A 26,662-nucleotide genomic window follows, 5' to 3' on the forward strand; every position below is an offset into this window, starting at 1 on the left:
ACATCTTCCTCAGAAAAGTTTCCATTTTTTTTATCCATAGGCTCTCTAAAAGAAGAACTATCCTCCAGAGGGATAGTAGTATGCTTAGCCAGCATGGAGATAGCACCATCCACCTTCGGAATGGAGCCCCACAAATCTAATTGAGAGACAGAGACCGTGAATAATTTTTTTAAAGTAGACGAGGGGGACAAAAAAGTTCCTACTCTTTCCCATTCGTTACTAATAATGTTCGCCATCTTAACTGGCACAGGAAAAGTCAGAGGGACCTTCCTATCTTCATAAACCCTGTCTAATTTATGAATCTTAGGCTCCTCAGGGAGTGTAGCCTCTGGAACCTCTAGCATAGACAGAAACTCCTTTAATAAAAAACACAAATGCTCAATTTTAAATCTAAAAAGGAGGGTTCCTCCGCTGAAGGAGGTTTAGTAACTGAAGTTTCCAACTCAGAAGTTCACCTTCTGAAGCTAAAGAGGTTAACTCATCCTCGGATAGCTGAGATATAGTAGCTAAACTCGACAAATATTTAGATGACTCTAGGTTAGGAGAACTATGTTTAACCTTTCTCTTGCGTTTGTTAGAGCGAGGTAAGGCACTCAAGGCCGCAGACACCACCGATTGTAACTGCGCGGTAAAGTCCGCTGGAAAAAGGCCCCCTCCAGATGGATTAGTTGAGCCTCGGGGAACTGCATGTGGACTTTAGAACAGTGTTTAGGCGGGCAAACCACAGCCTCCTCACAATATAAACAGGAATTATTAATCAGTACAGAAGGAGCGGGACATAACCTCACCTAATGTAGTATGAGTCCTCCATAGCTTTGTATATACCCACAGAGGGACAAGCAAAAAGAAACGCTTTTATTTAAAAAACAGCACCTTAATACTCCCAATGGCTGGGGCACTCACCACCTCCTAGACCCAGACAGCTAACAGTGAAAAAGCTCTCCTCAGGAGTGATGTCTGCAGCAGGATCTTAGGAAAAGAAAGAGACTGCACCCGGTCACGTGATGCGTAAGACAGGACTTCCCCTGCTATGAAAAAGGGCGCCAAGCTATTATGAGCTGCGTAACACTACAAAATGAAAATGAAACCTGTTTGTTCAAAGCCAAAAAAAACACACAGTCTATGAGCTTAAAGAAACTCTTACATTAAGCAGATATAAATCCCTAAGCTGTTCAAATAATCTCCCTGAATGAGATATTAACCCTTGATCCTATTGAGGTAAAAAGGAGCAACACTGACTCTGTATAGCCTTTTAAATGTTATATATAAAAGACGGTCTTACCCTCCAAGATCCATGCTGTGGAACAGGCACAGCCTCTCAAGTGTGACAGTCTTGCAGCAATGCTTCTGACATGGACTTGAGTGTGTAGCAGCAACCAGTGAAACTTGTCAACACTGATTGCTCAGGAGCTGTTAGCGACAGTCTATTGATGAAATACTCTAACTTTCATCAATACTCTCACTGAGAGGTTGACATGATTACTTAAAACTCCAGATCTTCTGACACTTCTATGCCACCTCCTATAGTGACGAAAGGCAAAGAATGACTGGGGGATAGGGGTAGTGGGAGGGATATTTAAGCCTTTGGCTGGTGTGTCTCCTCCTGGTGGCCAGAAATGAAGTTGTGGACTCTCCCTGCCTTATGGAAGAAAATAAAATATTTTCTCTAGCACTAGTTAAGCTCAGAAATGTAGCCTCAAAGTCACTGTTACCTATTCAGAACATGACAAGGATTTCTCTCCTGTATGAGTTTTCTGATGAGCAATAAAATCAGATTTCCAGGTAAAATATTTCCCACACTGAGAACATGACAATCCTTTCTCTCCTGTATGATATTTCTGATGATAAACAAGATCTCCTTTCCAGACATAACTTTTACCACAATCAGAACATGAAAACGCTTTCTTTCCTGTGTGAGATTTCTGATGACTAATTAGATTTGATTTCCTGTTAAAACATTTCCCACATTCAGAACATGAAAATGGTTTCTCTCCTGTATGAATTATCTGATGATTATGAACATCTGATCTCCGCATAAAACATTTCCCACATTCAGAACATGAAAATGGTTTCTCTCCTGTATGACTTTTCTCATGTGTAGTAAGAGTTGATTTCTGATTAAAACTTTTCCCACAATAAGAACAAGAATATGCTTTCTCTCCTTTATGAATGTTCTGGTGTTTAACAAGAGTTGATTTCTCTATAAAACATTTTCCACATTCAGAACATGAAAATGGTCTCTCTCCTAAATGGATTTTCTGATGATTAACAAGACTTGATTTTCTGGTAAAGCATTTTCCACATTCAGAACATACATTTCTCATGTTTCTTTCTTTACTGCAAGAAGCATCAGCATTCCGGTGATATCTAGGATTATAATCTGTAAGAAGGAAAAACAATGGAAGTAATGTTATTGATCAATGTTGCACTTATCTTTTTTTCAGAATATTATAATGGTGTCTTTAAATAGAGTAGGTTAAAACAATAAAACTATTAATGTTTTGAATTAGTGTCTAATACCAAGGGATTGGGACTAGGTATGATCTCTATACCTTTTCCCAGCCACCATGAATAAAGAACCATTAAACTCAAAATATAGCAATACATAAAATATTTCATTATTAAAAGTATAATATTATTGCACTATTATTTATTATTCCTATTTCAATGCTGTTTTGCAAGTTTGGATGGCATCTTAGTATTTTATATATTCCACTGACCCGTTGGACTTACACAATTTAAACCATTTTCTTTTTTTATTTCCTGACTGACTTTTTTGCTAAGCTACACTGGTTTTAGATGCTTTTAAAGGGGCAGGAAACCCAATAATTACAACTTTACAATTTACTCCTATTATATACAACCCCAATTCTGAAAAAGTTGGGACAGTATGGTAAATGCAAAAAACAAACGAAAAGTAATTTGAAAATTCATTTTACCCTGTACTTTATTGAAAACACATTATTCAATGTTTTACTTTATGAATTTAATGTATTTTTGAAAATATACACTCATTTAAAATCCGATGACTGCAACAAACTCCCAAAAAGTTGGGACAGTTGACAGTTTACCATTGTGTAACATCACCTTTTCTTTTAAAAACACTTATTAAGCATTTGGACACTGAAGACACCAGTTAGTTAAGTTTAGCAAGCAGAATTTCCCCCCATTCATCCATTACGAGGCCTTTTGTTGCCTTATTTTGTGCTTCATAATGCGCCACACATTCTCAAGTGAAGACAGGTCAGGACTGCAAGCAGGCCATGTTAGCACCCACACTCTCTGCTTACATAATCATGTGTTTGTAATCCAGGCAGAATGTGGTTTGGAATTGTCCTGCTGTAAAAAACATAAAATTATGCTTACCTGATAATTTCATTTCTATCTGTATGGGAAGAGTCGTGCATTCCTTACTTTTGGGAAATACTGAACCTGGCCATCAGGAGGAGGCAAAGATACCCAGCCAAAGGCTTAAATACGGCCCCCACTTCCTCATAACCCCAGTCATTCTGCCAAGGGAACAAGGAACAGTAGGAGAAATATCAGGGTGAAAAAGGTGCCAGAAGAATTTTTTTTTTTTTTTTAGGGCTGCCCACTGGAGAACACGGGCGGGAGCTGTGGACTCTTCCCATACAGATGGAAATTAAATTATCAGATAAGCATAATTTATGTTTTCCATCTTAATATGAGACTAGTTGACAGCTGCATTCCTTACTTTTGGGAAACATATACCCAAGCTCTAGAGTACACGGAATGCTAACGGGAGGGCAAAAGAGACGCAGACCCAATCTGAGGGCACCACAGCCTGCAAAACCTCTCTCCCAAAGGCTGCTTCAGCAGAAGCAAAAACATAAAACTTGTAAAATTTTGAAAAAGTATGTAAAAAGAACCAGGTAGCCGCCTTACAAAGCAGATCCGTAGAGGCCTCATCATAGAAGGCCCAAAAGGAAACAGCTGCACTCATAGAATGAGCCGCAATCCACAGAGGAGGCTTATGTCCCGCCATCTCTATGCGAAACGTATGACACTCCTCAATCAAAAAGTTAAGAAAGTCGAAGAGGCCCTATGACCCCTACGCTTCCCGGAGAGAGAACAAACAGAAAAAAAGGTTTCTATAATTTCTTTTGTGGCCCGAAGATAGAACTTCAAGACACAAACCACATCCAAAAATACGTTGTAAACGTTCCTTCGACGAAGGAGGATTAGGACATAAAAAGGAACCACAATCTCTTGATTGATGTTGCGAATTGACACAACCTTAGAAAGAAACCTATCTTGGTTCGTAAAACAGTCTTATCGGCATGGAAAGCCAGATAAGGAGGGACACATTGCAAAGCAGCAATCACAGATACTCTGCATGCATACGCAATAGCCAGTAGAAAGGGAACCTTTCCAGACCACAATTTTGTGTTTACTTCATGCATAGGCTCCAACGGAGCCCGATGCAACACTTTGAGAACAAGATTTAAACTCCAAGGAAGAGCCTAGATCTAAACACAGGTCTGATCCCAGCAGAGCCTTAACAAATTGCTGCACATCTGGAAGCTCAACGAACCTCTTGTGCAGTAACACAGACAGGGCCGTAAACTGTCCCATATCAGGGGACTTGCAGAAAGGCCCTTCTCCAGTTCATCCTGGAAAACAGAATAAGTAGGTCCTCCACACCTTATGATAGATGCGACGAGCAACCAGCTTACGAGCTGGATGAGAATAAAAATAACTCTCTCAGAAACCACTCTCTTGGCTAGGACTAAGCGTTCAATATCCACGCAGTCATCCTCAGAGAATCTAGACAATGATGAACAAAGAAACCTTGGTCAGCAGATCCCTGCGACAAGATAACTTCCACAGAGGAGATGATGACATTCCCACTAGATCCGTGAACCATAACCCTAGTGTTCAAGACGGAGCAATCAGTATCACTGACGCCGTCTTGACTCAAGACCCTACACTAGAAAGTAGTGGTAACGGCCAGAAAGGATAAATTGGATTGAACCTCCAAGGCACCGCTAATGCATCTGTTAGCTCCGCCTGAGGATCCCTGTACCTCGACCCCTATCTGGGTAGCTTGGTATTGAGACATTATAAGATCTTCCTCTAGCAAATCTCTGCAAACACTCGGAATGGAGAGACCATTCCCTTGGATGAAAGGATTGTCTGCTGAGGAAATCCCCTTCCCAGTTGTCCACACCCAGAATGTGGATCACTGACAGTGAACAAATGTGGGTCTCCCCCACACCAGAATCCGAGATACTTCCCTCATAACTAGGGAGCTTCTCGTTCGCCCCTGATGGTTGATGTAAGCCACCGAGGATATATTGTCTGATTGGAAACTGAATAACTGGGAAGAAGCCAGCATAGGCCAAGCCTTCAGAGCATTGTATATTGCCCAAAGATCCAAATGAGGTCAGGAGGGAGCTTTGCCTCCTGAGACCAGAGGCTGGCACCCCGAACAGCTCCCCATCCAGAAAGACTCGCAACCATAGTCACAATCTCCCAGGATGGTCTTAAGACGGACGTCCCTCAGGACAAGTGATCCAGATAGAACCACCAATAGAGCAATTCTCCCGATCAGTTGAACAGATAAATCCGTTGAGACAGATCCGAATGATCGTCGTTCTCAGTTGCAACAGTCTGAAGTGAAACCTGGCAAGGGAAATTATGTCCATGCTGGACACCATGAGACCAAGAACCCCCATACACTGAGCCAACGATGGACTTAAAGTGAAGGTAAACTTTGGGGAATGAAAGCCCGTTTTATAAAAATACTATTAAAAACAGGGGCACTTTCATTCATCAAAGTTTACAAAGCAGCCGTTTTGATTAAAAACTTACCTTTTTTTCTTTTCACAGCCAGAGCAGCTGCCCCCTCCTGGAAATCCTCTCTTTACACATCAGCAATGACTAATCCGGCTTCCTCCAATCACGGCTTACCCCCCAGGGTATTCATTGACTGAGGCCATGCTGTGATTGGATGAAGCCTGATTAGTCATTGCTGACGTGTGAAGAGAGGATTTCCAGGTGGGGGAAGCTGCTCTGGCTGTAAAAAGAAAAAAAAGGTAATTTTTTAATCAAAACGGCTGCTTTATAAACTTTGATGAATGAAAGTGCCCCTGTTTTTAATATTATTTTCATTCATCAAAGTTTACCTTCACTTTAAGGAGAACTGTGGGGCAAGACGTGTTGATGCTAGCTTGGGGGGACCGCCCATTCAATCGTCCCTTATATTAGTTCATATACTCTTGCGGTAGGAGGGAACCCTTGCCCCCCTGTGACCGTGGAGATAATTAAGTCCAGGCCTGGACCAAACAAAATCATTCCCTTCAAAGGGAGGAAGAAGTCTAGACTAGAAGTACAATCCGCAGATCATGACTTCAGCCAGAGTCCAACGGGCCTGAACAGAAAAAGCTGAAGCCATAGCATAGCGAATAATCTCCCACAGATAAAAGTATTAGCAATCCTCAGCGTCGTAAATCTTTCCTGAGGAACGTCGAGGGAACCCACCACCTCAATAAAATCCTATAAGGAGTCACACCAGAAGGTAGTTTCTCCAGCAACCGCGGCAACAGCCGCCGCCGGTCGAAACAAATATCCTATATGTTGAAACATCTTTCTTAACAGAGTTTCCAGCTCTTATCCATGGGCTCTTCAAACAAACTATTCTCAAGTGGGATAGTAGTAAGTTTTAGCAAAGGTGAAGATAACGCCATCCCATTTAGGGACTGAACCTCACAACTCCATTGAGAGACCAGGACCGGGAACAATTTGTTAAAGGGAGAAGAGGGAAAAAAGAAATCCAATCCTGTCCCCTTCATTCCTAATAATGTTCGCCATCTAACAGGAGCAGAGAAGGGAAGGCACCACCCTGTCCTTAAACTCTATTCAATTTAGGAATTAAAGGTTCATCAGGCAATATGACCTCTGTAACCTATGAATTTGCCAAAAACTTCCTTTAGAAGAAAGTGCAAATGCCTAAAACGAAAGTCTGGTTCCTCTGCAGCTGGAGGTTTAGAGGCAGCAGACTCCGACCCAGAAAGTTCATACTCTGAAGTCACAGAAAGAACTTCATCCTCAGATAACCCTATCAGTTAAATCCAAAAAATTATTTGATGTACTCTGGGAAGGAGTGCAATATGTAACCTTTCGCTTGCGCTTAGCAGGGCGAGGTAAAGCATTAAAGGCCGCAGACACCGCTTTCTGAACTGCGCAGTAACGTCTGGTGAAAAAAGGCCCCCTCCAGATGGAGGAGCCGCAATGCTATGGGAAAACTGCATGTGTATAGAGATAACAATGTAGGGTACGCACCTCACTGGACGACAACTCCTCAGAGGTGGACGGCTCCGTGGTATCAAACATGTTTGATATTATCACATTATCAAGGCATATGGAACATAATTGAGAGGGGGAACTAGGGCCTCCTCAACATATAAACAGGAATTACTCTTTAGGAAAAGAGGGAGTGCCCTCTAAAGTAACAGATTCCTCCATTGCTAGTGCAATAAAATAAAACAGCCGCTTGGCTGAGGACTTCTCCTGGCTTCGTTGAGGATGGATGTCTGGTCTTCAAAACTAAGTGGATCTTCAGGGGTTAGTGTTAGGTTTTTTTTAAGGGTTTATTGGGTGGGTTTTAGTTTTAGATTAGGGTTTGGGCAATTGAGAAAAAGCTAAATGCCATTTTAAGGGCAATGCCCATCCAAATGCCCTTTTCAGGGCAATGGGGAGCTTAGGTTTTTTAGTTAGGATTTTATTTGGGGGGTTGGTTGTTTGGGTGGTGGGTTTTACTGTGGGGGGGGGTGTTTGAATTTTTTTTACAGGTAAAAAAGCTGATTTCTTTGGGGCAATGCCCCGCAAAAGCCCTTTTAAGGGCTATTGGTAGTTTAGGCTAGGGTTTTTTTTTTTTAATTTGGGGGGGCTTTTCTATTTTGATAGGGCTATTAGATTAGGTATAATTAGTTTAAATATCTGATAATTTATTGTTTTATTTTGTGTAATTTAGTGTTTTTTTGTTGTTGTAATTTAGGGAATTGTATTTAATTTAGGTAATTGTATTTAATTTAGGTAATTTATTTAATTTTAGTATAATGTGGCGGAGCCAACTGCCGAGCCGAACAGACGCAGTCTCCAGGAGCTCCTGTTCTATTAGCTCATTTAAAACCACTAAATAGCCCCAAAATATCACCCCACACAGCAAGGAGACCGTAAGATGCATTGCTAAACCCTGCAGTACACAATGCACAACAACTGAAAGAATGGCACAAAAATAATAACGGAAGTGAAAACAGCAATCGTATACTGAGGCCCATGTCAGAGAAGGACAGACCATCTAAACATTGTTGCCTCTCAACTTTAAATATAACGGCACTCTACCCTAAACCCTTCTTTGCGGCTCACATTTTGACATAGCACAGATCACATCTCAAGCTAAAAGAATGGACTCTGAACTAATAGCAGCTCTGGGACGCCGCATGGATATACAGTTTTGCATCCTTGCTCAGAGTCTCTCGCTTAGACAAGAGGAATCTCCCGCCCTCCCAGAGGACAATCTGAGTGATCTACCCCCGTGGGGTCATTGCCCGAGTCTACAGGACAAGAAGGCCGACAAGACCAGCCAAAGCTCCTCTATATTACCTCTGCGGACTGACATCACTCTTGACTCTACTGCCGCTTGCCCGGCTCCTGCCCCGGAGCGGCCGGTCGGGGCGGAGGTCGAGGCAGGCGCATCTATACTTCACCTTCCTGGAGTTGGTTCTCCTGATCCCGGGCTCTTGGTAGCCACGCATCCTCTCTTTCCTGCAGGGAGGCCTGACAACAATGGGAGGATCCGACGTTTAGCCTGCGGAGAGGAACTGGTCTCCTTGCCCACGATGCAATCCAGCGGTAAGCGAGATGTGACTGACCCGATACACATCTTATACAAGGAAAAGGTCCAGCATCCTGCCCAGTTAGACCCCAGAGACTTGTTCCTCTTTGCTAGCCCCCAGAGCCCCAGTTTTAGAAATAATTTTTATGTGCTTCCTTGGAACCGAGCCTTGAACCCCGTTATTGTGATGACCTACAGAGTTCTCCATGACACCCAAGCCAAAACCCTTGGCATGGAACATTTACAAGATCACAGAAAGCTGGGAGGCGGTTAATCCCTAATAGTGGTAACAGACATAGACGCTAAAATGGCTCTTGAGGTGTCTTAATTTTCATCTCACACATTTTCCTTTGGGACTCTGCATGTTTTGTCTCCTATAAGTTTATTCCTGTTGCTAATAGCTCCATATATTTTACTCTTCTTCTTGTTATAAGGGCCTCCCTCTTACAGCCTCCTAATGAGCGGAACATATCAGCGTATTGTGCCTTTTTAGTTATAAACTCGTAGATACTATACATGTTAGTTTAAAAGGTTACTGTGGTTACATATTCTGTACTGATGTTATCTATTGCTTGATGTCTCTGAGTTATCAACCAATTTTAACCATACAAGTTAAAACCGCAAATAAGGTACCCTCATTTACCTTCCACTGCCTTGGAGTGGGACCCTTGTCACACCCAACTTAAATCAGGGGGCATGAGCCTTTACTCCATTTGCTTATACCAGATTTCACTCCTATATAATACTCATATACGCAGAGAGACACCATCTTGCCTGGCACTGAACTTATCTCCCAGTTCTACATATCAGTCATTCAAACTAGCGTTTCATGTTTATAATCCTTTAGTTAAAACAGTTATATGTTCTGTGGCTTTTTGATAATGGTTTAACTGCTTATAATATTTTTGCCTCTTATACTGCAGAAGTACCCTCCCTACACCTCATGTAACTTTAGAGAGCCCCACATGATACTACCCACTTCACTGTCTTAGATTTGTTAATCAACCCTCGCAGGGGCTAGATAAATCAGCCACAATAGTCTGTTTTAGGTCCTACATAAAATTGTCATACAGCACTAGATTATTCTTACTTCTCTGACGTACCCCATTTTCCTACATGGACACTCGGGAAACATAGTGGAGCAACATTATACAGACAGACTTACATTAGAAAAACAGTCTAGTGTCACATCCCCACATCCCTCAGCTATATCAATCAGTTAAATCCCAGGGCACATAATATTCTTTCATGCTCCCCCTCTGCTCCCCTCCTCTCAGGAATCTACGCTACTATTTATATGCTCCCAAGTATGACCTTTATATCCATCTGTGATGGGTCCAGTCCTGTATCTGTATAGGTTTACCTAGTAATTTTACAGCCCACCACATATTGCTACCACATGGTTAGAGTATGGGTTAGTGACCATTGATCTCTGCTACCCTGTTAATCCTGAGGCTATCTCTTCCTTGGGGAGTCTACTACACATTTAATAACCTCTTTGTATATATGCATACTATCCCTAAGGGAGAGCTGCTTTCTCACGAGCCTTTGAATAGCCATATTATTACACCGTTAGTTCACTTTAAAATCCCCTTCTTTTCTCACTGTTAAGGTAGCCTTTGTCAGTTGAATTACCCTAATTTTCCACCAATTGGCCTTTAAACAGTCAGCATGTAACAATTCCCATGAAACTCCTTGCCTATCTGACACACCACCCCTCTGTTCCAGTGAAGTTTGCACATTATCTAATAGATTCGGAGTGTATATATATTGCCCTATCTTCCATATAACCTTCATAAAGTTAAGATAGTGTACGTTTGGACACCTACAATAAGTAACTTACCCTACACTAGTTTATTTTATATGTATCACAGTCTGTATTCTCTTAATTGTGAGAGTATGGGAAGTGTTTTACTATGATCATTTCTTTATTACTAATGTTTTCCATGTTCGCACTCGCCAAATACTCAGCTATCATAGTGGGTATTAATCTGAGTCCACATGCTATACTAATATGTTGAACTACATCCAATGCTACTAGGCTCCATTTATTCTTTAGCTATGCTGATAGAGTACATAGTTTGTAAGCTAAGCTGCTAAGTTCCAAATTTTTCAATTTTAGCCAAAGCTACCTTTGGGAATCTGATATCCTCAACTATATCATGTTTTTAGCCTCCTGCTTGTTTATGTGTTTTGGCCTAGCACTGTGGCTCACCATTAGCTTACCTGACACCATTATCTTGCTCCCAGCATAATATTTCCCTTGGCCCTTAGTTGTGCGGAGCGCTTTCACCCAGTGCACCTGCAATTTAAATAACTATTTCTGAACGCCTTTAGACTAACTTATCTATTATGCCTACCTTACAATAATCCCATGAATGATACAAAGAAATAGATATTTCACCTCACTTTCAAAGATGCATACCCCAAGCAGACATCCCCTGTATATATATGTACTCATGATGATAATTAAAAGACTCCCCAAGTCATGTATACCACCCTCATCTATTCTAAATCTTTTGGAGACTCAGATATGTGATATAGCTACCTTAAAAGGCTCCGCCCCCCCCTTTATTCCTCCCCCTTTACTGAGCGGCTCTTGCCCGCTGACTTTCCCTTCTATACACTTTGGCCCAAGAGAGGCCAGACAAAAGTCAATTCCCTACATCATACAGTTATAAGATTATAGAGCACCTCCCATATCAGAGTAGGGATCATTTGCTATATTATATAAAAAACGAGGTTTCATTATTATGTGTCTCAGTCACCCTTGTTCACTATAATCCAATCTACACTTTAAGCCCTTGGCCCCAGAAGTAGTGTTATAACTCATCTCAGTAGTTATGCTATCTCTATTGAATGTATTTTACTATATGATTACGGTTCTCATCTATAAATGTACAGTAATACCTCTACTTGAATACAGTGACTAACATTGTAACACAGAGACTTTAATGTTCTAGTTCAAATTTCCTTTTTATGAGATATGTATAATTATTCTTATTACTTATGATCCGTGCCTGGACACATTATCTGTTTTGTAGATGTTGTTCATTACCTCAATAAAAAATTATGTAAAAAAAAATATTTTTTAGTATAATGTTAGGTGTTAGTGTAACTCAGGTTAGGTTTTATTTTACAGGTAAATTTGTATTTATTTTAACTAGGTAGTTAGTAAATAGTTAATAACTATTTAGTAACTCTTCTACCTAGTTAAAATAAATACAAACTTGCCTGTAAAATAAAAATAAACCCTAAGCTAGCTACAATGTAACTATTAGTTATATTGTAGCTAGCTTAGGGTTTATTTTATAGGTAAGTATTTCGTTTTAAATAGGAATTATTTAGGTAATGATAGCAATTTTTATTTAGATTTATTTTAATTATATTTAAGTTAGGGGGTGTTAGGGTTAGATTTAAGTTTAGGGGTTAATAAATGTTAGTAGGTGGCGGCGATGTTAGGGGCGGCAGATTAGGGGTTAATATTTAACTAGTGTTTGCGACGCAGGAGTGCGGTGGTTTAGGGGTTAATATGTTTAATATAGTGGCGGAGCGGCAGATTAGGGTTTAAAAAGAATAATGTAGGTGTCGGCAATGTCGGGGGCGGCAGATTAGGGGTTAATAAGTGTAGATTAGGGGTGTTTAGACTCGGGGTTCATGTTAGGGTGTTAGGTGTAAACATAAATTTTGTTTCCCCTTAGGAATCAATGGGGCTATGTTACTGAGCTTTACGTTGCTTTTTTGCAGGTGTTAGACTTTTTTCAGCCGGCCCTCCCCATTGATGTCTATGGGGAAATCGTGCACGAGCACGTACAACCAGCTCACCGCACCTTTCAGAAGTGCTGGTATTGGAGTGCGGCATGGAGCTCAATTTTGCTCTACGCTCACTTCTTGCCTGATAACGCCAAGTTTTTATAAACCTGTAATACCAGTGCTGTAGGGAAGTGAGCGGTGACAATAACGTGCAAGTTAGTACCACACTCCTCATAACGCAAAACTCATAATCTAGCCGATTGTTTCTAAAAAAATAAAGCAAAATAATAGAGGAAAGAGCAAATAACTTATCTAACAATAAAAATGGCAAACACATGTACACTCTCACCTGTAACCTGCATCCTTCAGACACAACAAACATGCACATGCACACTAACTAGTAACCTGCACACTCACCTGAACAGTTACTGTCACTGGTTTCCTCATCCGAGGCTCCCAACAGATCTTCTGTTATCTCAAATTTCACTATATCAGGGTTATCTTCATCTGTACAAATAAAGCAGATTCAGTTATTATATCCCATGATCTAATTTTTATAACTTTACCATAGAACAGTTTGTGTATTTCCCAGAAAGACAATAGCACCAAACAAACACACACTCTGGAATGTTTGCTCTGTTCCTTAAGTTTTTTAGATTAAGGCCTTTAAGATTTGCTATACAGGTGGCCCTCGTTTTACAACGGTTCAATTTACACCGTTTCAGAATAACAACCTTTTTTTCCAGTCATGTGACTGCTATTAAAAAGCATTGAGAAGCAGTGCATTTATTAAAATAGCCAGTAGGTGGAGCTGTCCGCTTGTGTTGCAGTAAAGCCAAGCAAGCTGAAATTAATCAGTTTAGACCTGAGCTATAGAGCAGATTTCAAAGGAACAAGATCTTCCTGTCTATAACTCAGTCCAGATTGGAATGCATAGAAAGAACTGTTTGCAGAGAAATGCAAGTGAAGTCTGTTTTGTGTGATTATTTTATTAGGTTTATAATGCTGTTTAGCAAATGTTTTTGTTCATTTAACTTAGTTTAATTATATATTCTGTGTTGTGTGATTATTTTATTAGGTTTATAATGCTGTCTAGCATTTAAAGTCTTCATTTCAAAGCTTTTAAAATAATGTATTAGGTGTTACGTATGACAATTTTGAGAGGGGCCTGGAACCTATCTCCCTCACTTCCCATTGACTTACATTAAAAAATGGGTTTCAATTTACAACGGTTTCGATTTACAACCATTCTTTCTGGAACCTAACCCCGGCGTAAACTGAGGGCTACCTGTATTTTGTTATCTGCGCTTATAACCCAGACAGTAAACTACAAGGGAGAGCAGTAAGTAACTGTGTGCACAGCCCCGGCAGACTCTCACGTATTACTTCTCACCGGCAGGGAGGGAGCAATGTATTTCAGTCTTATGACTATTCATGCCATCTGTCTCATCCTCTTCCTTCACATTTAATAGCCCAGTGCCCGATCTTGTGGTACACGGATTTATTATTTACAGAATTTTTTTTAAAAATTTTGTTTCTTAATGATATGTTTTTGCAGAAGCTTCTCTGATAAATACAATTGTAAAATTGTCAGAATATCCAAAGATAAAACATTTTTTTGACAGACCAAGTGAAATAATCATCACAATAGAATTGGTTTTAATTTAATTTTACAAAATACTTATAATTTATATTTTTTAAGAGGCACACACCTCCCTATACTACCTAATCTGAATTTAAAGGGTGCTGATTAACAACAAGGCGTTCAATAAAAGGAAATTTATGCTTACCTGATAAATTTGTTTCTTCTACGATATGACGAGTCCACGGATTTCATCCTTACTTGTGGGATATTAACCTCTAGCTAACAGGAAGTGGCAAAGAGCACCACAGCAGAGCTGTATATATAGCTCCTCCCTTCCCTCCACCTTCAGTCATTCAACCGAAGTTAGGAAGAGAAAGGATAAACCAAAGGTGCAGAGGTGACTGAAGTTTAACAAAAATATAATATATAACCGTCTTAAAAATGACAGGGTGGGCCGTGGACTCGTCATATCGTAGAAGAAACTATTTTATCAGGTAAGCATAAATTTCCCTTTCTTCTACAAGATATGACGAGTCCACGGATTTCATCCTTACTTGTGGGATACAATACCAAAGCTACAGGACACGGATGAAAGGGAGGGACAAGACAGGGACCTAAACGGAAGGCACCACTGCTTGAAGAACCTTTCTCCCAAAACCAGCCTCAGAAGAAGCAAAAGTATCAAATTTGTAAAATTTTTAAAAAGTGTGAAGAGACGACCAAGTTGCAGCCTTGCAAATCTGTTCAACAGAAGCATTGTTTTTAAATGCCCATGAGGAAGCCAAAGCCCTAGTAGAATGAGCCGTGATTCTTTCAGGAGGCTGCTGTCCAGCGGTCTCATATGCCAGACGGATGATATTCTTCAGCCAAAAAGAAAGAGGTAGCCGTAGCTTTCTGACCCCTACGCTTTCCAGAAAAAACAATGAATAATGAAGATGATTGATGGAAATCCTTAGTCCCCTGCAAGTAAAACTTCAGGGCACGGACCACGTCCAAGTTATGCAACATACGCTCCTTCTTGGAAGAAGGGTTAGGACATAATGAAGGAACCACAATTTCCTGATTAATATTTTTATTAGACACAACCTTAGGAAGGAAACCAGGTTTGGTACGTAAAACCACCTTATCAGAATGGAAGATAAGGCGAATCACATTGTAGCGCTGAAAGCTCCGAAACTCTACGAGCAGAAGAAATAGCAACCAAAAATAAAACTTTCCAAGATAACAACTTAATATCTATGGAATGCATGGGTTCAAACGGAACCCCTTGAAGAACATTAAGAACTAAATTCAAACTCCAGGGTGGAGCAATTGGTCTAAATACAGGCTTAATTCTGGTTAGAGCCTGACAAAAAGACTGAACGTCTAGAACATCTGCCAAACGTTTGTGTAGCAAAATTGACAAAGCAGAGATTTGTCCCTTTAAGGAACTTGCTGATAACCCTTTCTCCAATCCTTCTTGGAGAAAAGACAAAATCCTGGGAATCCTAACTCTACTCCATGAGTAGCCCTTGGATTCGCACCAACTAAGATATTTATGCCATATCTTATGATAGATCTTTCTAGTGACGGGCTTACGTGCCTGAATCAAAGTATCAATGACCGAATCAGAGAACCCCCGCTTAGATAAAATCAAGCGTTCAATCTCCAGGCAGTCAGTTGCAGAGAAACTAGATTTGGGTGTTGGAAAGGTCCCTGAATGAGAAGGTCCTGCCTCAATGGAAGCTTCCACGGCGGCAGAGAGGACATGTCCACTAGATCGGCATACCAAGTCCTGCGAGGCCACGCAGGCGCGATAAAAATTACTGAAGCCCTCTTCTACTTGATCCGAGCAATCACCTGGGGCAGGAGAGCAAACAGTGGAAACACATAAGCTAGGTTGAACGACCAAGGCACTACCAAGGCATCTATCAGTTCGGCCTGAGGATCCCTTGACCTGGATCCGTATCTTGGAAGTTTGGCATTCTGACGAGATGCCATCAGATCCAACTCCGGTCTGCCCCATCTGAGGATCAGAGTGGAAATGACCTCCGGATGGAGTTCCCACTCCCCCGGATGAAACGTCTGTCTGCTTAAAAAGTCTGCTTCCCAGTTGTCCACTCCTGGGATGTAGATTGCTGACAGATAACAGGAGTGGGCCTCCGCCCACCGAATTATCTTGGATACTTCTGTCATCGCTAAGGAACTCCTTGTTCCTCCCTGATGATTGATGTAAGCCACAGTCGTGATGTTGTCCGACTGAAAGCGAATGAATTTGGCCGAACCCAACTGAGGCCACGCCTGAAGCGCATTGAATATTGTCCTCAATTCCAGAATATTGATTGGAAGAAGTGACTCCGACTGAGTCCACACACCCTGAGCCTTCAGGGAATTCCAGATTGCACTCCAACCTAGAAGGCTGGTATCCGTCGTCACTATCACCCATGAGGGTCTGCGGAAGCACGTCCCTTGGGACAGATGATCCTAAGACAACCACCAAAGAAGAGAGTTTCTTGTCTCCTGATCCAGATCTATCTGAGGAGACAAATTTGCATAATCTCCATTCCACTGTCTGAGCATGCTCAGTTGTAGTGGTCTGAGATGAAAACGAGCAAACGGAATAATGTCCATTGCCGCCACCATCAATCCAATTACCTCCATGCACTGGGCCACTGATGGCCGAGGATTGGACTGAAGGGCTCGGCATGTATTCAGAATCTTTAACTTGCTGACCTCTGTCAAGAAAATTTTCATGGATATGGAATCTATTAAGAGTTCCCAGGAAGGGAACCTTGGTCTGTGGAATTAATGAACACTTTTCTAGATTCACCTTCCACCCGTGAGTCCTCAGAAAGGACAGAACCATGTCTGTATGAGACTTTGTCAGATGGTAAGATGATGCCTGGATCAAAATATCGTCCAGATAAGGTGCCACTGCAATACCCCGCGGCCTGAGAACCGCTAGAAGGGACCCTAGAACCTTTGTGAAGATCCTGTGGAACTGGTGATGATCCCTGTGGATAGGAATATGAAGATATGCATCCTTCAAGTCCACGGTAGTCATATATTGACCCTCCTGGATCAATGGCAGAATTGTTTGAAGAGTCCATCTTGAAGGATGGGACTCTGAGAAACTTGTTTAGACTTTTTAGATCGAAACGTGCCCTCTTTTTTGGGGACCAAGAAAAGATTTGAGTAAAACCCCTGCCCCTGTTCCAGTATTGGAACAGGACGAATTACTCCCATAGTAGAGAGGTCTTTTATACATTATGTCCGCCCCTTCATGCTGTTTACCCTTGTTCCAAGTCTGGTTGGGTATCCAGACTGATTTGGCCTGAGCAAAATTCCCTTCCTGCTTGGCGGAGGAAGAGGAAGGGACTCCTTTGAAGTTCCGAAAGGAACGAAAATTATTTTGTTTACCCCTTAGTTTAGCTGTTCTATCCTGAGGTAGGAGATGACCCTTACCTCCCGTAATGTCAGAAATTATTTCTTTCAAGTCAGGCCTGAATAGGGTTTTTCCTTTGAAAGGAATAGCCAAAAGCTTTGACTTAAATGACACATCAGCAGACCAAGATTTTAACCAAGATTTTAACCATAACGCTCTACGCGATAAAATAGCAAATCCGGCATTCTTAGACGCCAACTTGGCAATCTGAAAGGCGGCATCTGTAATAAAAGAATTAGCCAGCTTAAGAGCCTTAATTCTATCTAAAATATCCTCTAAAGGAGTATCAGTCTTAAGAGACTCTTCTAAGGCATAAAACCAGAAGGCCGCTGCAGTGGTAACTGGTACAATGCAGGCCGTTGGTTGTAAAAGGAAACCCTGATGAACAATTTCTTTAGAAGACCCTCCAATTTCTTATCCATAGGGTCTTTAAAAGCACAACTGTCCTCAATAGGAATAGTTGTACGCTTAGCCAGGGTAGATATAGCTCCTTCCACCTTAGGGACTGTTTGCCAAGAGTCCCGAACAGTGTCAGATATAGGATACATCTTCTTGAAATTAGGAGAGGGTGAAAACGGGATACCCCGTCTGTCCCATTCCCTCTTAATAATCTCCGAGTTCTCTTAGGAACCGGAAAAACGTCAGTGTAAGCAGGTACCTCTAAGTATTTGTCCATCTTATACAATTTCTCTGGTGGTACCACAATAGGGTCACAGTCATCCAGAGTCGCTAAAACCTCCCTAAGTAACAGACGGAGGTGTTCAAGCTTAAACTTAAAGGACATGACGTCCGAGTCCGTCTGAGGTAACGCACTTCCCGAATCGAAAAGTTCCCCTTCAGACAGAAGTTCCCTGACCCCCAATTCAGATCCCTGTGAGGGTACATCGGAAATAGCTAACAAGGCATCAGAGGACTCAGCATTCACATTGACCTCTGTCCTACTGCGTTTGCCCTGTAACACTGACAATTTAGATAATACCTCTGTAAGGGTAGTTGACATAACTGCAGCCATATCTTGCAGAGTAAATGAATTAGACGAGGTTGAAGAACCAGGTGTCGCTTGGGTGGGCGTTAAAGGTTGTGATGCTTGGGGAGAAGTTAGCGGTATACCCCGATTCTCCTCAGACTGAGAATCATCCATAGACACATTTTCTTTACATAAAATTTCTGCTTTACATTGTAAGGCCCTCTCAGTACACGAGGGACAAAAAACCAGAGGGGTTTCCACAGTGGCATCTAAACACATAGAGCAAGGAGTTTCCTCCTCAGAGTCAGACATGTTAAACAGACTAGCAATATTAATAATACTCGTACCTTGCTTAAAATATTGAGCTCTGAATTCCAATTGTCTATGTGACTCAGACCCAGTACTACTGCAGCTGTAGTGCTATAATTATACTGTGTATCAGCACACACAGATTGTCTATGTGACTCAGACCCAGTACTACTACAGCTGTAGTGCTATAATTATACTGTGTATCAGCACACACAGCTTGTCTATGTGACACAGACCCAGTACTACTGCAGCTGTAGTGCTATTGGGTGAGAGCTCACATAGACAAGCTGTGTATAATTATACTGTGTAACAGCACACAGCTTGTCTATGTGAGATCAGACTCCGTACTACTGACGCTGTAGTGCTATAATTATACTGTGTATCAACACACAGCGCTTGTTTATGTGACTCAGCCCAAGTACTACTGCAGCTGTAGTGCTATAATTATACTGTGTATCAGCACACACAGCTTGTCTATGTGACTCAGACCCAGTACTACTGCAGCTGTAGTGCTATAATTATACCTGTGTATCAGCACACACAGCTTGTCTATGTGAGATCAGACCAAGTACTACTGCAGCTGTAATACTATAATTATACTGTGTATCAGCACACACAGCTTGTCTATGTGATTCACACCCAGTACTACTGCAGCTGTAGTATTATAATTATACCTGTGTATCAGCACACACAGCTTGTATATGTGAGATCAGACTCAGTACTACTGCAGCTGTAGTACTATAATTATACCTGTGTGTCAGCACACACAGCTTGTCTATGTGACTCAGACCCAGTACTACTGCAGTTGTAGTGCTATAATTATACCTGTGTATCAGCACACACAGCTTGTCTATGTAAGCTCAGAACCAGTACTACTGCAGCTGTTGTGCTACAATTATACTGGTGTATCAGCACACACAGCTTGTCTTTGTGACTCAGACCCAGTACTACTGCAGCTGTAGTGCTATAATTATACTGTGTATCAGTACACACAGCTTGTCTATGTGACTCACACCCAGTACTACTGCAGCTGTAGTGCTATAATTATACCTGTGTATCAGCACACACAGCTTGTCTATGTGAGCTCAGACCCAGTACTACTGCAGCTGTAGTGCTATAATTATACCCCTGTATCAGCACACACAGCTTGTCTATGTGAGATCAGTCTCAGTACTACTGCAGCTGTAGTGCTATAATTATACCTGTGTATCAGCACACACAGCTTGTCTATGTGAGATCAGACCCAGTACTACTGCAGCTGTAGTGCTATAATTATACCCCTGTATCAGCACACACAGCTTGTCTATGTGAGATCAGACCCAGTACTACTGCAGCTGTAGTGCTATAATTATATCTATGTATCAGCACACACAGCTTGTCTATGTGACTCACACCCAGGACTACTGCAGCTGTAGTGCTAGAATTATACCTGTGTATCAGCACACACAGCTTGTCTATGTGACTCACACCCAGTACTACTGCAGCTGTAGTACTATAATTATACTGTGTATCAGCACACACAGCTTGTCTTTGTGACTCACACCCAGTACTACTGCAGCTGTAGTACTATAATTATACTGTGTATCAGCATACACAGCTTGTCTATGTGATATCAGACCCAGTACTACTGCAACTATAGTGCTATAATTATACTGTGTACCAGCACACACAGCTAGTCTATGTGAGATCAGACTCAGTACTACTGCAGCTGTAGTGCTATAATTATACCTGTGTATCAGCACACACAGCTTGTCTATGTGACTCAGACCCAGTACTACTGCAGTTGCAATGCTAAAATTATACCTGTGTATCAGCACACACAGCTTGTCTATGTGAGATCAGACCCAGTACTGGACTATGGTAACGCACTCTAAGCCGGCACCACCATCAAGCTCCAAAAGAGACTACAGCGCATCCAGAACTCCTCGGCCAGACTAATCCTTGACATCCCTCGTCAATGCCACATCACCAAACACCTGCGGGACCTGCACTGGCTCCCCATCAACAAAAGAATAACCTTCAAGCTTTCAAGCTTCTCACCCACGCATTCAATGCCCTCCACATCGGTCCCGAATACTTGAACCACCGCGTTACCTTCTACACCCCTACCAGACAACTTCGATCAGCCGACCAAGCCATCGCTGTCATCCCCGCATCAGGAAAACCACAGCTGGAGGCAGATCCTTCTCTCATCTGGCAGCCAAGACTTGGAACACCCTCCCGCTGCACCTCAGACAAGCTACCACCCTAACTAAGTTCAGAAAAGACCTCAAGACCTGGCTCTTCGACTGAACTGCAACCCTCAGCGCCTTGAGACCCTTACGGGTGAATAGCCACGCTTTACAAGAACCCAATAGATAGATAGATAGGTACTACTGCAGCTATAGTGCTATAATTATACCTGTGTATCAGCACACACAGCTTGTCTATGTGACACAGACCCAGTACTACTGCAGCTGTAGTGCTATAATTATACCTGTGTATCAGCACACACAGCTTGTCTATGTGACTCACACTCAGTACTACTGCAGCTGTAGTGCTATAATTATACCTGTGTATCAGCACACACAGCTTGTCTATGTGACTCACACTCAGTACTACTGCAGCTGTAGTGCTATAATTATACTGTGTATCAGCACACACAGCTTGTCTATGTGACTCAGACCCAGTACTACTGCAGCTATAGTGCTATAATTATACTGTGTATCAGCACACACAGCTTGTCTATGTGAGATCAGACCAAGTACTACTGCAGCTATAGTGCTATAATTATACTGTGTATCAGCACACACAGCTTGTCTATATGAGATCAGACCCAGTAATGCTGCAGCTGTAGTACTATAATTATACCTGTGTATCAGCACACACAGCTTGTCTATGTGAGATCAGACCCAGTAATGCTGCAGCTGTAGTGCTATAATTATACCGTGTATCAGCACACACAGCTTGTCTATGTGACTCACACCCAGTACTACTGCAGCTGTAGTAATATAATTATACTGTGTATCAGCACACACAGCTTGTCTATGTGACTCAGACCCATTACTATTGCAGCTGTAGTGCTATAATTATACTGTGTATCAGCACACACAGCTTGTCTATGTAACACAGACCCAGTACTACTGCAGCTGTTGTGCTATAATTATACCTGTGTATCAGCACACACAGCTTGTCTATGTGACTCAGACTCAGTACTACTGCAGCTGTAGTGCTATAATTATACTGTGTATCAGCACACACAGCTTGTCTATGTAACACAGACCCAGTACTACTGCAGCTGTAGTGCTATAATTATATCTGTGTATCAGCACATGCAGCTTGTCTATGTGACTCACACCCAGTACTACTGCAGCTGTAGTGCTATAATTATACTGTGTATCAGCACATACAGCTTGTCTATGTGACTCACACCCAGTACTACTGCAGCTGTAGTGCTATAATTATACCTGTGTATCAGCGCATACAGCTTGTCTATGTGACTCAGACTCAGTACTACTGCAGCTGTAGTACTATAATTATGCCCGTGTATCAGCAAAAACGGAAGAAATATCATTGAGATTTAGAAATACTAGTTAACTTGCTCACACAGGAGGTGGCGACACAATAGTGAGCTTGTGCTTTTATAAAGTAGTTTGGCACCATCCCAGAGTTTGTGAGGTTTAACTTTCTAAATGGTATAATCATATAAACCTGAGCTGAACACTAACACGTGTCTGCTGTGTAACCATCTGATAAATATAACTAATTTAAAAGAGACACAATGTCACCTTTAGAGATTCTTCCATCTCCTTAATATGAGCTAATCACCTGTATCCGTATTTATAGGAACTTCATCCTCCTCAGTCTTCACCTGATCACACGTATACGGTTCTCCTCTGTGCTCAACCACTGAGCCATCTGAAGGCGTCACATCCATATGGCCTGTACAGTCAGAATACAAATATATGTGTAAGTTGTTTGTACTATACATGCCTCAGACACAACATATGTGTACACTCACCAGTAACCTGTGTACCTCACACACCCAATATACATACACACTCACCTGTCAAACTCATGCCTCAGAAACAACATATGTGCACACTAATCTGTAATCAATGTTCCCTCTAATATTTTTTCTTATGTGCCATTATTTTTTTCCTTGTGCATTCTCGATATGGCTTGTGTGCCGCACTGAGCAAGTACAGAATGGTAGTGGTCATTTCTGCATGCTAAAGTCAATGTTTCTGTTGCCACTACACCCTTGTTATAGTCAGTACCCTTTGCTTGCATTGATCAGTGCCTTCTAGCCTGTCAGTTGCCTTTTGTCACTAAACCTTTGCTAGGTCAATTCCACTGTCTGTGGTCAATATAATATTTTTATTGTTAGTGTCCTCAACGTGTAATCATTTTTGTTATATCCAGTTACTCCTGCCTGATAACTGGCTTAATTTGAGGAGAAGTGCTGTCTTCACATGGCCAATTACTGCCTTTTAATGGCTTATCACGTAATATAAAACTGGACTATGACCAGAGCCCCCTGTCATCTCTCTGGTCAATATAACTCTACCTATGTCATAGCTAACCTACAGTCTTCCTACACCGCCCAGCTAACTCCCCCAGACCGAGTACACCTACGTCACGCCTAACCTACACAACCCCGGAACACCCAGCTAAGTCCCTAATACTGCCTACACTTAAGTAATGTCTTAAACTCTCCTGGAATGTCCCAGCTAACTCCCACATACTGCCTACTAACAGAAAAATACCTCACTATAATAAACTATACTGAATAATAAACCTCCTCATTTTAACTATGAACCTATGCCACTAAAGTTATGATCAATGTTTTAATAATGTGTCACAGAGATGCGCTAAAATGCTGCCATCCAATCGCCGGAGGGCCAGCAAAACCTCACCGGCCTAGCTGGGGTCCTGGAACTCAGCACAGGACCGTAATTGAGTCCTGTTCTGCAGCTTCTTCAAAAGGGTTCCGATTGAGCAGGGTGCAGGGGATCAAGTTGCCCTTTTAATATGTTGTTGCAATTTGATGAGGCACCTAGAGATACCACTTGTTTGGGGGTGCTACCTTCTAGGAGGAATGGGGGACACTTCAATTCTGGTCCACCATTCCTCCCAGAATGTAGCTCCCCCAAACAAGTGGTATCTCTAGGTGCCTCATCAAAATTGCCAACAACATACTATAAGGGCAACTTGATTCCCTGCACCCTGCTCTATCGGCATCCCTTTGAAGAAGCGGTGGACCAGGGCTCAATTCCGGTCTGGCGCTGAGTTCCAGGAGCCCGGCTAGGCTGGTGAGGTTTTGCTGGCCCTCTGGCATTTACCACATCTCCTTGACAAACTATACATTGTCATGTACAATGTAGATTATTTAAACTATTGTAGATATCTTAAACTGTATTTAATGGCTGCTTGCTATTATTTCAAAATGGTCTCCAGATAGGAGACGTATCAGATATTAAACTGATAAGAACAGATACTATACTTGATCTTAGCCAAAATGCCAAGAAGCGAACCTGCTATCAGCAAAGATATAGATTATCAGTAGAGAAAGAAAACTACTGATTAAATTATAAATCATCCCCATTGGAGAAAAACACATAGAAAAAAATATTTTCCCCTACCAATATAGGGAAGCAAACTAGTAAATCTCAGTTGCTAAGCTGGTAATGTAACCACTATGCTATTCAAGCAGCACTAAGGAATAAGGAGCAGCTCCCCAAAGGGAAACGAATAGCAATCAGACATACAACCTTCCCCAAAACCGTGAAGGATAAACATAAAATGTTTATATCCACAGAACACTTCTACTGTAAAAAGGATAGGGATAATAAAATCCCAAAGGTACACAATAATATGTACATAAATTAAAAAGATAAAATAAGCGTGTAGAGCTTATAACGAAATCCAGAAATATCTCCACTGAAGACAAAGGAGGAAAAAGGAGAATGTATACAGTAGAAGACATTTTTAGGACAATTAGATATGCTGAGTATCACAGAAATAATATAAGAACAGTTTGTAGCTCAGCTCCACTGTCAGGTGCAGGCCAGAAAGGGTGCTGTAATCCCTTTAGCCACAATAAATCCACAGAAGAAGGCAGCACCTTGCAGTATAAAAATATCTTTATTTCCAAATGCTGGAATAAAAAAAGTGACGTTTCGGGTAGAGAACCCTTAATCATATGATTAAGGGTTCTCTACCCGAAACGTCAGTTTTTTATTCCAGCATGTGAAAATAAAGATATTTTTATACTGCAAGGTGCTGCCTTCTTCTGTGGATTTACAGAAATAATATAAGATAGGGATAAAATATGAAATGTTAAAATTCCCTAAAACACACTTAAAAAAGCATGCGCACAGACAGTCAGGGTGCAAGTTTAAGCAGACTGTTTCAAACTGCAAACCTTCCACCTGCTAAACATCTAAGCTAACCATCAGGTTAGCATAGCTGGCTGTCCAATAAAATGTACAGCACCTGGAGTTTCCAAGTGGTCTCCCATCCAGGTACTGACCAGGCCTGGCCCTGCTTAACTTCCGAGATCAGACAAATAAAATCTCAATAGGAAAAGGTGAAATAATATAAACCTATATAGGAAACTATATAATAACTTAGATTCTTAGATTCAATAATCAATTAAATGAAGAATAGGACAATACAGAATGTTACTGACATCAGCCCAAATCACCTAGATATCAGAGATGAAAATATATCAAATTCATATATAGAAAACATGAATACATACTACAAAGAGATGCAGACATAGGCATTGATTTTTTTAATTTACAGACTTAATTAAAATATATAAGATAAAATATATAAGATAAAATAAAAAAAAGTCCCCAGGAAATAAAAGATGAAAAACATTCATCATATAAAATAAATGCATGACCAGCATATCAATCAAAATGTCCACAATTAAAAAGTTATATCCTTCTAAGGAAATAGTTGAAAACCTTTTGGAAGGACAAAAGAAACAATTAATAAATGTATAAATATTATAATTATAACCTTCTGAGAATCAAACAAAAATATCTTAAAGAAGGAAGAGCAAAATATTTCATTAACTTAAATGAAATATGTAAAAACTGCCACTAGATAGCATTAGATGGCAAGCAATACCAGTGAATCAAAGGGAATTAAGGGGAAAAACAAGCTAAGTTAGAAACTTGAGCAGAAAACAGAATTTATGCTTACCTGATAAATTACTTTCTCCAACGGTGTGTCCGGTCCACGGCGTCATCCTTACTTGTGGGATATTCTCTTCCCCAACAGGAAATGGCAAAGAGCCCAGCAAAGCTGGTCACATGATCCCTCCTAGGCTCCGCCTTCCCCAGTCATTCGACCGACGTAAAGGAGGAATATGCATAGGAGAAATCATATGATACCGTGGTGACTGTAGTTAGAGAAAATAATTCATCAGACCTGATTAAAAAACCAGGGCGGGCCGTGGACCGGACACACCGTTGGAGAAAGTAATTTATCAGGTAAGCATAAATTCTGTTTTCTCCAACATAGGTGTGTCCGGTCCACGGCGTCATCCTTACTTGTGGGAACCAATACCAAAGCTTTAGGACACGGATGATGGGAGGGAGCAAATCAGGTCACCTAGATGGAAGGCACCACGGCTTGCAAAACCTTTCTCCCAAAAATAGCCCCCGAAGAAGCAAAAGTATCAAATTTGTAAAATTTGGTAAAAGTGTGCAGTGAAGACCAAGTCGCTGCCTTACATATCTGATCAACAGAAGCCTCGTTCTTGAAGGC

The 26,662-nt window shown here is 41.3% G+C and overlaps 1 protein-coding gene and 1 pseudogene across 1 annotated transcript in view; both read right to left on the minus strand.

Moving 5' to 3' along the window:
• Nucleotides 1-698: 698 nt before the first annotated feature.
• Nucleotides 699-26,662, minus strand: part of LOC128657375 (gastrula zinc finger protein XlCGF17.1) — a 103,808-nt gene continuing 77,844 nt past the window's right edge. The window contains exons 4-6 of the mRNA XM_053711703.1: nt 22,706-22,819; nt 13,031-13,120; nt 699-2,380 (exon numbers count right to left, since the gene is read on the minus strand). Of these exons, the coding sequence (XP_053567678.1) occupies nt 1,713-2,380; nt 13,031-13,120; nt 22,706-22,819 (872 nt within the window). The 3' untranslated portion in view covers nt 699-1,712. The remainder of the gene's footprint in view (nt 2,381-13,030; nt 13,121-22,705; nt 22,820-26,662) is intronic.
• Nucleotides 24,302-24,413, minus strand: LOC128658517 (uncharacterized; annotated as a pseudogene).

The sequence above is a fragment of the Bombina bombina genome, chromosome 4 (genome assembly GCF_027579735.1).
Source record: "Bombina bombina isolate aBomBom1 chromosome 4, aBomBom1.pri, whole genome shotgun sequence".
Taxonomy (NCBI): domain Eukaryota; kingdom Metazoa; phylum Chordata; class Amphibia; order Anura; family Bombinatoridae; genus Bombina; species Bombina bombina.